The sequence below is a fragment of the Armigeres subalbatus genome, chromosome 3 (genome assembly GCF_024139115.2).
Source record: "Armigeres subalbatus isolate Guangzhou_Male chromosome 3, GZ_Asu_2, whole genome shotgun sequence".
Classification (NCBI taxonomy): domain Eukaryota; kingdom Metazoa; phylum Arthropoda; class Insecta; order Diptera; family Culicidae; genus Armigeres; species Armigeres subalbatus.
The window spans coordinates 310,466,590-310,481,383 of NC_085141.1; the positions used below are offsets into that span (position 1 = coordinate 310,466,590).

A 14,794-nucleotide genomic window follows, 5' to 3' on the forward strand; every position below is an offset into this window, starting at 1 on the left:
TGGGAAATAGAATTTGGTTTAAATGATTACGAAGAACATGTTCCATATCTAAAAGGAGCTGATAGATTTTTCGTTACGTGTACTGACTTTAAGGCCTGTATTCCAATTCTTGGATTTCTTGGATTCCTTGGAATGAAACATGCATTCTATTCTAAGCCAATTTGATTCAAATGATCACTAAGAGCATGTTTCATTTCTAAAAGGAGCTAATAGATCTTTCGTTATGCGTGTGAACCTTAAGTCATATACTTCAGGGAATTCTTGGGTTACCTGTAATGAAACATATGTTGAAGATATGTCCAATTTGATTCATGAATCGCTAGGAATATTGATATATGGTCAGCTGGTAGCATGTACCATACCAAAAGGCCGAAATATATTAGTGTACGCGTGGAGGTGTGGAAGCCTAAACTCCAGGAAATAAACTTGAAAACTTGAAACATATGGCTATAACATATCCACCACAAAAGTTCAACTAGTGGACGTAGTGGTTTCTTGCCCAAAAAAAATCCAATTTATGTCTTTGGATTACCATAATAGTGTATCATATTTAAAAGAATACAAAGATCCATGAATTAAGTGAAAAACAAGTGATATGAAAAAAAATCTTTTTTCATAATATTCGTTTTACGTCCTCCCAATAAGTGACCTAAAAAGAGGTTTGATGTACAAGTTCGTTTTGCAGCGGCGCAGCCGAAATTTTTCAAACGTATAGGGTTTTGAATGGAATTTAGGGAAGGATATATGAACCCCCAAGACCAAATTATTTCACCGGCGCGCCTAAAATTCACCGGCGGCGCGGTCAAAAAATTGCAGCGGCGCGCCGGTCAAATATTGTGGCGGCGGCACCAAAAAATCGTACGCGGCCGCGGCGCGGCGGCGCACAGCTCTAATTGCAACTGGAACTTGGCCTGATTTTCAGCTTGGCTTCAGCTTCAGTATTCTATTAGCATTTCCACAGTTATTAATTGAAAGATTTTCTATGCCCGCCATTGCATGAGTATGTATCTTGTGTGGCAAGTACAATGGATACACTATGCCCAGGGTGTCGAGAGAGTTTCCAATCCGAAAACATCCTAGACCGAACTGAGAATCGAACTCGTCATCTCCGGATTGGTAATCGCAAGGCTACTGGAGACCCCACTGTTCTGTGGTCATTTTGCCCAATTCTTTTGTCACATGATAGCAGAATGTTTTTGGCGAAGTCCATCGGGCTTCTTTGTCACCCTCATTTCTTAACATATTCACACTGTCAAATTTCGATCGAATATTAGTCAGTGAGTTTTTATTTGGATTTTTTAAATTAATAAATTACTGTAAAATTTAATCTGACCGCGAGGTTCAACTGAGGGACACTTTTAGCGCCAAAAGTCAATATGGGCTAATTATGTTTTCTTCGAACGCAGTGACCATTTTCACTATCAATCATATGAAGGAATCTGTGACGAAGAAAACTGAGTAAATAAATCTATGTTTTGAATAGTCAAGCGACGTTTGTCAAAATTCGAGCCGAAGTTGTTTCGTGAAGGTGAATATTATATGCTCTGCTTGATAGTATTTATCTTCTTGTTAGGTCAAATTTCCTTATTTTATTTAATCAGCTTATAAACTGCCCAAATCTGCAAATATTACAAAATAGCGGTCATGGGCAGTGCAGCTCTCTTCCTTATTCGATGTACATAAATCCTGGCTACTCTGATTGTATTCATATTCTAAATCAAACATTTACTTGTCCTTTTTATTATTCTCATGATAAATTGATACGATAGAAAAAATGCTTCATCATAATATTTAACAATTTGCCATATTTCAAAATATTATAGACCATGTTCGATTAGTTCCTTCTACAAGAATGCTTCAGCCGTGCTTATCGTTCATTCAGTACCATGCCTGATCCAGCTTTGTGGGACACCCTACTCCTCACTATAATTATTACATTCAGGGGTATAGCCGACCTATAGGCACAACACTGGCGATTCGCGACTACGATGATAATACAGAAAAAGTGTATATTCAATCGAGCTTCCGTCGTCACCGTCGTCGTCGGTCGTCCAGCAAACTATTTTATCGATATATGTCAAACGGACAACGACGCATTCGCGATTGCATTCGATATCACCTCCACCCCGTTTTTTTGCTTTCGAAGGCAGAGAATTGATTCTAACACACCGCGACACCGACAACGACCGATCCGTCCCGTATATCGTTACATTATTGCCACTATAAATACAAATTATGCACGTCCCATATTCAAAGGACTGGTAGTACGGTCGTGGAATACTCTCGTTAACTAGATAGGAACCACTGTGGTGATGCACTTTTCCAAACGACCAATATTACAGCCGCACTTTATTCTTGGGGTTTGGATTGAAATATTCTGATTCTTCAACACACATACACAACGCGACCTGCTGCCATGCAGTGCTGAACAACTGGTCTGGAATGATGTGACCGACTGACACGGACGGAGGTTCCCGTTTTTGCGTCCTACCAGCTGCAAGCCTTAACAAACAATGAACACTCGGGCTGGTACTCGACGGCTCTCCTCTCATTACGCCTCACTCGCAGCTACGCGGATCAGGGTAGAATGGTGCGTAACGCACCAGTGAACAACGTGGCGCAATGCTCCAACTAATGCGTAGAAGCTTTTAAATACAATTTTGAATGAAAATATTCTTATTGTACGTTATTTTACACGCAAAGAACATGGCACGTCGCTTTATAGTTGATACATATTGGTTTAAGCTTGAGAGAGGCATTCCGCACCATCATCCCCTACTGGGTTGTGTTATAAAGGCGCCGCAACGGCCTCAATCAACCACCGCCTCATTGCTCTATCCAGCTGGATATAGTCACGCTGACTGCCACACAGTCGCTTGGTCGGATTGCTGTTTGGTGTTTGTTTGGGAGAAACGGCGAACCGTCGCGTCGAACGGCATGCCTGCACGTAAGGGAAGAGAGCGTAGCATATAGGCTTGAATGAATTGAGCAAGAGCTGAATGAATTCTTCTCATACAGCATAGAAACAACATATATTGATGGTTTGGCTGCGTTCTGGGTGAGCCCATAAAGCAGCATAGCACTGGAAAGCATAACATCCCCTGTATGTAATCAGGGGGTAACACGAAACGAAATATGCTTGCAAAAAAAAACAACGTTCTACGATTCTGCTAACGATTTCTTTGGATACATAGTAATGAAATGCTAACCTTATCAAATGTTGCTCAAGATTTTGTTGAGACTTTTATTGATTCTGCTGATTGGGATTCTATCCAGAGGGTTTAGTATCAGAAACAGTATGTATGGCAACCTCCTTGCTGCTCAGTCAGACAAACATAACTTGACATTTGGCCTTAGTTTCGCCTAACCACCTGCAAATCGCAGGAACGTAAAATAGCAGGAACCACAAAAGCTGAAGAATATAGACCTATTAACACGTTACCTATTTTTGAGAAAGTGTTAGAAATTATTGTAAAAGAGCAATTGCTTGAATATTTAAATGAGGAAAACATTTTAATACATGAACAATCCGGCTTTAGACAAAACCATTCTTGTGAATCTGCTCTAAATTTATTGCTTTTTAAGTGGAAACGAATGATTGAAGAAAAGAAGACTATAATAATATTATACTTGGATCTAAAAAGAGCGTTTGAAACTATATCACGGCCGGTAATGGTAAAAACAATGAAGAAATATGGAATAGGAGGAAATGTTCTTAAATGGTTTGAATCTTATTTATCTGATAGAAGTCAAGTGTGTCAGTATGAGAATTCTTCATCGTCACCCAAACCAGTGCCCCTTATTTTATTTATTTTATACATTAATGATATGAAAGGAGCTATTCGTCACTGTGATATCAATCTGTTTGCCGATGATACAGTTATATTTATTGGAGAGAGGGATGTTAAAATATCAATGGCTAAAATGAATGAAGATATACGAGGGTTGAATATATGGTTGAAAATTAAAAAGCTTAAACTGAATGTGCAAAAAACCAAATGGATGTTAATAAGTAATAGAAAACAATTAAATTATACAGAGTTCAAGATCGATATTGAGGGAGTTGAAATAGAAAGGGTAAGAGTTTTTAAATACCTTGGAGTTCATATCGACGATAAACTTATATTTAAGGAACACATTGACGAAGTGATTAAAAAAGTAGCTAGGAAATATGGCATGTTAGTTCGTTTGAAGAGTTAATTGTCTTTTTGTAGTAAAATATTTCTGTACAAGACCTTAGTAGCTCCACATATTGATTATTGTTCTTCTGTGCTATTTTTAGCCAGTGATATCCATTTAATTAGATTACAAAGATTACAGAACAAGTTCATGCGATACATTCTTAATTGCAGTAGATATACCTCCATTTTATGCATGTTAGAAACCCTACAATGGTTCTCTGTGAAAGAACGAATAATATTTAATGTACTGACAATGATTTACAAACTTAGTAATAATCTTTTGCCTAAGTACTTGACCAACATAATAATTCGAGGACATAACATACATACACATAGAACCCGACAAATTGATGATTTACGTGTTGTGCCGTTTACTATGACAATGACGCAGAAATCAGTTTATTATAGTGGCATAAGAATGTATAATCAGCTGCCTAGAACTATTAAAGATGTTAGAACTATCTCCGAATTTAAAAGAAATTGCTCAATATGGATTAAAAATATGTATAGATAGTCAAGAATGTTATTTATGTAGAGATAAGAGTTTTATTATAAATTATCAAATGGTAAATAAATGAAATGAAAAAAAAATCGCAGATGGTGCTTCGAAACATACATAATGGGCCATCCTACACCGCCACCACATTTTTCCTCCGCAGAAACCATGTTTTTTTGTTTCGTCTTTTTTGTTTTCACCAAACAACGGACAGGAGCGTCATATGGATTGGATAGGGTAAATTACTAATTGCAATTAATGAAAAGATTCTGAACAAAACTTCCAATGCTTAAATGTTGAAATTTGTCACTATGTAACATATAACATATTCCTCCTGCAAAATCCTTATAAATTTTCAAGCTATGCGACATATTTACGCGCTATCAATAAAAATGGACCGTCGGTAAAATTCCCGCCATTTGATTTGTTTGGTAATCGTTCCTACAACTTTCAGTCGGTCTTCTTAGGGTCATCAATTACCACCTCTTTCCTAATATTAATTCTAGCTTGGAATGATTTTTGCATGGTATTTTATACTGGACCTTTGTCCGTGAGGATCACCCTAAGCACCCATCACATTCTCAATCTGGGGTACATGTACCCCTGAGGGTACCTTCGCTTTCCCCAGAGGGTACTCCGGACGTATTACAATTCCAATCAAAACTAATTTATAATGTTTTGATATTGCTATTCTAGAGAAAACTTTCTACTTTCCGTTTGAATTTACAATCTACCGCAGCTGTCACTTCATACTTCTTCCCTGCTGTTTGACATGGCACTCTACGATGACAACGCCAAATATCAGGTTTTTGCTTCAGTGTATTGAAGATTTTCAGGCTTGCGGTAGAACTTTGACAGCTGCAGAAGAACTTTGCGGAATCCGCAATATGGAAAATTTTCAAAAGATCCGCAATACTTGTATATTTTTTCTCAGTCAAAAACATGTAAATAATACGCATGGCGATCAATAAATCAAAGTCAATTGAATCCTGCCTTCATAACCAGAACATTGTGTGAAGGGCTACGGAACAAATGAGAAAAAGGATAAAACGTTAGAATAACAAATTAAAAAATTCGTTAATGCAATCTACCTGATCGAAACAAAATGTTGAATAATATGTTAAGGATATGCTTCTGAACTAAACGCTAGAGTCTAAAGGTTCGGATGCCAAGGCATGAAATAGCTTGGTTGCCACGTTGCAAGAGGATTGGAAGCACCCTACGTTTCTCGGAAGCGTTCTTCCAAGTAGCTCGGAAGCATTGACAGATAAAAATATGTTGTGGTTTTAACTGTATTTTCATGCACATATTTGGAGCATGGTAATGAGCGTAACAATCAACTGATCTTACTGTTCTTTTATATCGAACAAAAATTAAGCTTTTTTTGCTTGTAAAATTCTGCTGCAACTTAACATGTCGTTGAATTTTCAAAACAATTTGCTGTGTTCTTCCAAGCAGCCCGGAAACCTCCTTTCAAGAGGCCAGAAAGCCTCCTTCAAGAGGCCCGGAAGCCTCCTTTTCACGAGGCCCGGAAGCCTCCTTTCAAGAGGCCCGGAAGCCTCCTTTTGAGAGGCCCGGAAGCCTCCTTTCAAGAGGCCCGGAAGCCTCCTTTCAAGAGGCCCAAAAGCCTCCTTTCGAGATGCCCAGAAACCTCCTTTAGAGAGGCCCGGAAGCCTTCTTTCAAGAGGCTCGGAAGCCTTCTTTCAAGAGGCTCGGAAGCCTCCTTTCAAGAGGCTAGGAAACCTCCATTCAAGAGGCTCGGAAGCCTCCTTTCAAGAGGCTCGGAAGTCTCCTTTCAAGAGGCTCGGAAGTCTCCTTTCAAGAGGCTCGGAAGCCTCCTTTCAAGAGGCTCGGAAGCCTCCTTTCAAGAGGCTCGGAAGCCTCCTTTCAAGAGGCTCGGAAGCCTCCTTTCAAGAGGCTCGGAAGCCTCCTTTCAAAAGGCTTGTGTCGTGTCCTCAATTTCACTAGCGAACTTTCTTCCACGAAAATCGTTTACTGAATGACTCCTCTGCTTTGTGCACAACCTCATTTCCGCTATGGACTTTGCGTTTCCATGTTACGTTCGAGTGTACGTTTTTCATTGTTGTTTTCCCTTCAGATGCTTTTTAAACACTCAGGTAACGATGCTAACAGAATTACAAAGAGGCGCAATTTCAAAATTGAAACAGCGCGTTTGCTGTCAGATTGGTGGTTCCAATCGGGTACATGGTTTTAAAAGATAGGAGTATTGCGCCACTTCTATATGCAGGCACTTTAAACGTAGGCTGATATTGCAGGCTCGTTCAAGTAGACTGATGCTACGTCGTACGCTCGTTACAATCCAGTCATTTTGTTTCCTAAACTTTCTTATTATTTATTCTAGTTATAAGTTCAGGTTTGCGGAGCAGATTACAATAATCATTCCCTTAATGTTTACTATCCAGGACAATTATTTTATATGTATACCGCCTCATTTACTACAGCTTGAAAGGCCTCCTTTCAAGAGGCTCGAAAGGCCTCCTATCAAGAGGCTCGAAAGGCCTCCTTTCAAGAGGCTCGAAAGGCCTCCTTTCAAGAGGTCCGGAAGCCTCCTTTCGAGAGGCCCGAAAGCCTCCTTTCGACAGGCCCAAAAGCCTCCTTTCGCCAGGCCTGAAAGCCTCCTTTCAAGAGGCTCGGAAGCCTCATTTCAAGAGGCTCGGAAGCCTCCTTTCAAGAGGCTCGGAAGCCTCATTTCAAGAGGCTCGGAAGCCTCCTTTCAAGAGCCTCGGAAGCCTCCTTTCAAGAGCCTCGGAAGCCTCCTTTCAAGAGCCTCGGAAGCCTCCTTTCAAGAGCCTCGGAAGCCTCCTTTCAAGAGCCTCGGAAGCCTCCTTTCAAGAGGCTCGGAAGCCTCCTTTCAAGAGCTCGGAAGCCTTCTTTCAAGGGGATCGGAAGCCTCTTTCAAGAGGCCCGTGTGGTAGATATCGTTAGCAATGGGTCAAGTTCGGATTTTTTGATTGCGAGGAAAAGTAGTCATTCTGTTAGCGAACCTTGATCTGATTGCACGCGTGGAATAAGTGTTCACCGCTCTCGACTACGACAGCCCGGGAGCCTCCTTTCAAGAGGCCCGGAAGCCTCCTTTCAAGAAGCTCGGAAGTCTCCATTCAAAAGGCTCGGAAGTCTCCTTTCGAGAGGCTCGGAAGCCTCCTTTCAAGAGGCTCGGAAGCCTCCTTTCAAGAGGCTCTGAAGCCTCCTTCCAAGAGGCTCGGAAGCCTCCTTTCAAGAACTCGGAAGCCTCCTTTCAAGAAGCTCGAAAGCCTCCTTTCAAAAGGCTCGGAAGCCTCCTTTCAAGAGGCTCGGAAGCTTTCTTTCAAGAGGCTCGGAAGCCTCCTTTCAAGAGGATCGGAACCCTCCTTTCAAGAGGCCCGGAAGCCTCCTTTCGAGAGGCCCAGAAGCCCAAGAGGCTCTGAAGCCACCTTTCAAGTGGCTAGGAAGCCTTCTTTCAAGAGGCTCGGAAGCCTTCTTTCAAGAGGCTCGGAAGCCCCCTTTCAAGAGGCTCGGAAGCCTCCTTTCAAGAGCCTCGGAAGCCTCCTTTCAAGATGCTCGGAAGCCTCCTTTCAAGATGCTCGGAAGCCTCCTTTCAAGAGACTCGGAAGCCTCCTTTCAAGAGGCCCGGAAGCCTCCTTTCAAGAGGCCCGGAAGCCTCCTTTCAAGAGGCCCGGAAGCCTCCTTTCAAGAGGCCCGGAAGCCTCCTTTCGAGAGGCGTAGAGGCCCGAAAGTCTATTTTCGAGAGGCCCGAAAGCCTCTTTTTTAGAGGCCCGGAAGCCTTTTTTCGAGAGGCCCGGAAGCCTCCTTTCAAGAGGGAAGCCAGAGGCCCGGAAGCCTCCTTTTAAAAGCTCCGGAAGCCTCGTTTCAAGAGGCTCGGAAGCCTCCTTTTAAAAGGCCCGGAAGCCTCCTCTCGAGAGGCCCGGAAGCCTCCTTTCGAGAGGCCCAGAAGCCTCCTTTCAAAAGGCCCGGAAGCCTCGTTTCAAGAGGCTCGGAAGCCTCCTTTCAAGAGGCTCAGAATCCTCCTTTCAAAAGGCCCGGAAGCCTCGTTTCAAGAGGCTCGGAAGCCTCCTTTCAAGAGGCTCAGAAATCTCCTTTCAAGAGGCCCAGAAGCCTCCTTTTAAAAGCCCCGGAAGCCTCGTTTCAAGAGGCTCGGAAGCCTCTTTCCAAAAGGCCCGGAAACCTCATTTCGAGAGGCTCGGAAGCCTCCTTTCGAGAGGCCCAGAAGCCTCCTTTCAAAAGGCCCGGAAGCCTCGTTTCAAGAGGCTCGGAAGCCTCGTTTCAAGAGGCTCGGAAGCCTCCTTTCAAGAGGCTCAGAAATCTCCTTTCAAGAGGCCCAGAAGCCTCCTTTTAAAAGCCCCGGAAGCCTCGTTTCAAGAAGCTCGGAAGCCTCTTTTCAAAAGGCCCGGAAACCTCATTTCGAGAGGCCCGGAAGCCTCCTTTCGAGAGGCCCAGAAGCCTCCTTTCAAAAGGCCCGGAAGCCTCGTTTCAAGAGGCTCGGAAGCCTCCTTTCAAGGCCCGGAAGTCTCTTTTCGAGAGGCCTGAAAGCCCCTTTTTGAAAGGCCCAGAAGCCTCCTTTTAAGAGGCCCGGAAGCCTCCTTTCAAGAGGCTCGGAAGCCTTTTTTTTTTCAAGAGGCTCGGAAGCCTCCTTTCAAGAGGCCCGGAAGCTTTCGAGAGGCCCGGAAGCTTTCGAGAGGCCCGGAAGCCTCCTCTCGAGAGCCTCGGAAGCCTCCTTTCAAGAGCCTCGGAAGCCTCCTTTCAAGAGCCTCGGAAGCCTCCTTTCAAGAGGCTCGGAAGCCTCCTTTCAAGAGCTCGGAAGCCTTCTTTCAAGAGGATCGGAAGCCTGTTTTCAAGAGGCCCGTGTGGTAGATATCGTTAGCAATGAGTCAAGTTCGGATTTTTTGATTGCGAGGAAAAGTAGTCATTCTGTTAGCGAACATTGATCTGATTGCACGCGTGGAATAAGTGTTCACCGTTCTCGGCTACGACAGCCCGGGAGCCTCCTTTCAAGAGGCCCGGAAGCCTCCTTTCAAGAAGCTCGGAAGCCTCCATTCAAAAGGCTCGGAAGTCTCCTTTCGAGAGGCTTGGAAGCCTCCTTTCAAGAGGCTCGGAAGCCTCCTTTCAAGAGGCTCGGAAGCCTCCTTCCAAGAGGCTCGGAAGCCTCCTTTCAAGGAGCTCGGAAGCCTCCTTTCAAGAAGCTCGGAAGCCTCCTTTCAAAAGGCTCGGAAGCCTCCTTTCAAGAGGCTCGGAAGCTTTCTTTCAAGAGGATCGAAACCCTTCTTTCAAGAGGGTCGGAAGCCTCCTTTCAAGTGGCCCGGAAGCCTCCTTTCGAGAGGCCCAGAAGCCCAAGAGGCTCTGAAGCCACCTTTCAAGTGGCTCGGAAGCCTCCTTTCAAGAGGCTCGGAAGCCTCCTTTCAAGAGGCTCGGAAGCCTCCTTTCAAGAGCCTCGGAAGCCTCCTTTCAAGAGCCTCGGAAGCCTCCTTTCAAGAGCCTCGGAAGCCTCCTTTCAAGATGCTCGGAAGCCTCCTTTCAAGAGACTCGGAAGCCTCCTTTCAAGAGGCTCGGAAGCCTCCTTTCAAGAGGCTCGGAAGCCTCCTTTCAAGAGGCTCGGAAGCCTCCTTTCAAGAGGCCCGGAAGTCTCGTTTCAAGAGGCCCGGAAGCTTCCTTTCGAGAGGCGTAGAGGCCCAAAAGACTCTTTTCGAGAGGCCCGAAAGCCTCTTTTTTAGAGGCCCAGAAGCCTCCTTTTAAGAGGCCCGGAAGCCTCCTTTCAAGAGACCCGGAAGCCTCCTTTCAAGAGGCCCGGAAGCCTCCTTTTAAAAGCCCCGGAAAACTCGTTTCAAGAGGCTCGGAAGCCTCTTTTCAAAAGGCCCGGAAGCCTCATTTCGAGAGGCCCGGAAGCCTCCTTTCGAGAGGCCCAGAAGCCTCCTTTCAAGAGGCTCGGAAGCCTCCTTTCAAGAGGCTCAGAAATCTCCTTTCAAGAGGCCCAGAAGCCTCCTTTTAAAAGCCCCGGAAGCCTCGTTTCAAGAGGCTCGGAAGCCTCTTTTCAAAAGGCCCGGAAACCTCATTTCGAGAGGCCCGGAAGCCTCCTTTCGAGAGGCCCAGAAGCCTCCTTTCAAAAGGCCCGGAAGCCTCGTTTCAAGAGGCTCGGAAGCCTCCTTTCAAGAGGCTCAAAAAACTCCTTCCAGGCTCGGAAGCCTCCTTTCAAGAGGCTCGGAATTCTTTTTTCAAGAGGCCCGGAAGCCTCTTTTAGAGAGGCCCGAAAGCCTCTTTTTGAGAGGCCTAGAAGCCTTCTTTTAAGAGGTCCAGAAGCCTCCTTTCAAGAGGCCCGGAAGCCTCCTTTCGAGAGGCCCAAAAGCCACCTTTCAAAAGCCCCGGAAGCCTCGTTTCAAGAGGCTCGGAAGCCTCCTTCCACGAGGCCCAGAAGCCTCCTTTCGAGAGGCCCGGAAGCCTAGATTCAAGAGGCTCGGAAGCCTCCTTTCAAGAGGCTCAGAAGCCTCCTTTCAAGAGGTTCGGAAGTATCCGTTCAAGAGGCCAGGCAGCCTCGTTTCAAGAGGCTCGGAAACCACCTTTCAAGAGGCTCGGAAGCCTTTTTTTCAAGAGGCCCGGAAGGTCCGAGAGGCCCGAAAACCCCTTTTTGAAAGGCCCAGAAGCCTCCTTTTAAGAGGCCCAGAAGCCTCCTTTCAAGAGGCCCGGAAGCCTTCGAGAGGCCCGGAAGCCTCCTCTCGAGAGTCCCGGAAGCCTCCTTTTCACGAGCCCCGGAAGCCTCCTTTCGAAAGGCCCAAAAGTCTCCATTCAAAGGGAAGGAAGCCTCGTTTATAGAGGCTTGGAAGCCTCTTTTCAAGAGGCTCGGAAGCCTGCTTTCAAGGGGGTCAGCAACCTCCTTTCAAGAGGCTCGGAAGCCTCCTTTCAAGAAACCCGGCTCGGAAGCCTCCTATCGAGAGGCACGGACGCCTTATTCCGAGAGGCTCGGAGGCCTCGTTTCAAGAGACAAGGAAGCCTCCTTTCGAGAGGCAAGGAAGTCTCCTTTCAAGAGGCTCGAAAGCCCTATTTTTGAGAGGCTCGGAAGCCTCCTTTCAAGAGGCTCGGAAGCCTTTTTTCAAGAGGCCCGGAAGCCTCCTTTCAAGAGACCCTGAAGCCTCTTTGTGAGAGGCCCAGAAGCTTCCTTTTAAGAGGCCCGGAAGCCTATTTTTCACAAGACCCGGAAGCCACCTTTCAAGAGGCTCAGAAACCTTTTTTCAAGACGCTCGAAAGCCTCCTTTCAAAAGGCCCGGAAGCTTTTTTCCAAGAGGCCCGGAAACCTCTTTTAAGGGGCTCGGAAGCCTTCTTTTAAAAGGCCTGGAAGCCTCCTTTCAAGAGGCTCGGAAGATTTCTTTGAAGAGGGTCGGAAGACTCCTTTTAAGAGCCTCCTTTTAAGAGGCTCGGAAGCCTTTCTTTCGAGAATCTCGGAATTCTTCTTTCAAGAGGCTTGGAAGCCTCGTTCCGAGAGGCTCAGAAGCGTCATTTCAATATTCTAGTAATCCTCCTTTTAAGTAGCTCAAAAGCCGCCATTAAAGAGGATCGGAAGTCTAACTTCAAGAGGCTCAGTGGACTCTTATCAAGAGGCGCGGAAGCCAACTTTCATGAGATTCGGAAGCTCCTTTCAAGAGGCTCAGAAACCTCCCTTTAAAGGGCTCGGAATTATTCTTCCAATAGGCTTAGAAGCCTTATTTCAAGAGGCTCAAAAACGTCCTTTTAAGTCGCTACAAAGCCCCCGTAAAGGAGCTCGGAAGCCTCCTTTTAACAGGCTCAGAAACCTCCAATAGTCATAAAAGTCTTGTAGTAAGCTTTATGTATAAGCTTAATTTGAATTGGAAAGATTCACGGAATAATGGAAATTCCAGCCCACTTTATGGAGAGCCATACTCCCGTGAACAGCTAAGAACTTGGCTACGACAGACCAAATTGTGAATATTGCCTATGAGACACGGACGAGTCCTTTTGCTCTTAATTCACATGATCGTCTTACAAACTGCTTACCATTATGTAATCAATTTTATAACTAAAAAAAATCTAATAAATTCTATGAGAAAGTTTACTAAGCTGCAGTTTTTTTTCAATTTTTCTCTATTTAGCGGACAGAAAGAGATGAAATGCGGGACGCTTCGCGGGACACTTTTCAGCGCGGGACAAATGGTGAAAACTCGAGACCATCCCGCGAAATGCAGGACGTCTGGTCACTTTAGGCATATGACCTCTTCATTCCACTCCTCCGGTAGCTGTTAAGTTTCCCAGATTCTGACAAGGGGCTGTACATTAGACCTGTTCACCATTTTCAAAAGTATTCCAGATTCAAAGTGCCACTCCTCTATTTCAATGAGTATCTTAAATGGAGTCTCCTGACCAATTTTCTGCCAAATCCATTAAAATTTAGAGGTGCATCGAACGAGAATTGTGATTTTTCATGCTTTTTCATAGAAATGTCGTCTGAATGCTTCAATTTAACTCCACATACTAGAAGCATTAGTCGTGAATAGCTTCTTTAGACCACAGACAAACAGACGTAACACTTCTCATTTCAACATCGTTCACGTGTTCAACGGTTAATTTGAAATACATCTGTGCTACGCGATTGTGCCAAGAGAGGCGCTAGTGTTCAATCGCTTTGACATTCGATTAGTGTATATGCTGCTGAATGTTTTCTGTGTTGATGACGATGATGATGATGATTGGTATAAATGTATGCGTTAGGAGCAAACGTCAAATGGGAAATAATAATGGTCGACTGTGTTTTTCGCGATTCTGATAACAGATGGCAGTAGTATTTTCTGAAAAGCGAATGACGATAATTTTTCGAACAGTTTGTATGAAGAGTTACGTCTGTTTGTCTGTGTTTAGACTATTACCTACCACTTTGTCATTGATACTAGGATGTTTAGAGGGCTTATTCTATGACTTTTTAGTAGATTTTGCTGAAAAAATGGCTAAAAACCAGAAAAATAATTTTAGGTGCTTCTGGGGGTAGTAAAAATTTTCAATATGTGCCCAATTCAATTATTCCGTTTATTTCCTTCAACTGTTGCGGAAGTTTCGTCCATACACCACTTTATTCTGAAAAATAAGCTTCGGCATGTAATAATGCAGTTTTCATGAAATACTCAACATTTGAATAGGGTAGTCAAGCAAGACCATTCCCCCATGCTAAAACAAAGTAGACCATGATTTATGAGCAATGTCATCCAGTATGCTCGACCTATTGGTATGCAACTAGAGTGGGCTATAGATAGTAGAATCTATAGATGAGCGAAAGCATGGCTGAGTCGATTTTTTTGCCCGTGCACACGCGCATATGACGTCACAGCCCTTAACTGCCCCTATTCGCATAAGCGTCCCATGTCAGTTTTCTTCAACTTGAGAAATATGTCGTTGAATTTTTCAAACTCGTAATCTTTCTGAAAATTTGGCATAATATTCTTCATCGTTATACATTGCTATGAAACTATTAAATGGACTATAATTACATTGATGTTTTGTGCGAAAGTGTATCAAAATGTGGAGTGTGACTGTTATGCGAATAAATAGCAAGATGGGACAACACAAGTGGGGTTTGATTTTCAAATCTCTAGAACAAAGTCTATTATTTTATCAGTTTTTCTTAAAAATGAGTTCATTTTAAGCTTATTTCAGAAAGAAAATCAAAATCGTCAAAAATCGACATGGGACTCTTATGCGAATCGCGGCAGTTAACGTTTCCATTGAAATCGTGACGTCATGCTCGTTTGGAGACACGTTTGACAGTTCGTTTGGAGACAGAGGATTTATCTTCGCTCATCTATATATTCCACTATCTATAGAGTGGGCTATGTGGTAGTGTCAGGGCCTGCAGATCAAGAGGTCCACGGTTCGAGGCGCCGAGTAAAAAAAGATTTTTTCTTGTCAAGTCTTATGGAAAATGCTATGTTTTCAATGACCTTTCGGGGTCGTTAACTACATTTGAATGTGACTGATTCTATACCCTTCTCCTAGTTATTGCATCACTCATGCCACTGACTAATTTTAAACAACCTTCAATTATTGAGATTATAATAAGTTCATGTCCATCATTGCAGTCACCAATGAATCGTCTACTTTGAGCGTGCCT

General features: G+C 44.1%; 1 protein-coding gene across 10 annotated transcripts in view; it reads right to left on the reverse strand.

Moving 5' to 3' along the window:
- The window catches only part of LOC134225235 (protein king tubby 1), a 119,627-nt gene extending 116,828 nt beyond the window's left edge, over nucleotides 1-2,799 (reverse strand). For 2 of the 10 annotated variants that reach the window (XM_062705137.1, XM_062705134.1), the window contains exon 1: nucleotides 1,956-2,510. Coding sequence is in view for 2 of the 10 variants with exons in the window: in XM_062705130.1 (XP_062561114.1) it covers nucleotides 2,696-2,772 (77 nt within the window). In the remaining 8 variants the exon portion in view is untranslated. Of the gene's footprint in view, nucleotides 1-1,885; nucleotides 2,522-2,695 lie in introns of those variants that run through there. The other 8 variants (XM_062705136.1, XM_062705133.1, XM_062705130.1 and 5 more) reach the window with 7 other exon arrangements.
- Nucleotides 2,800-14,794: the final 11,995 nt, after the last annotated feature.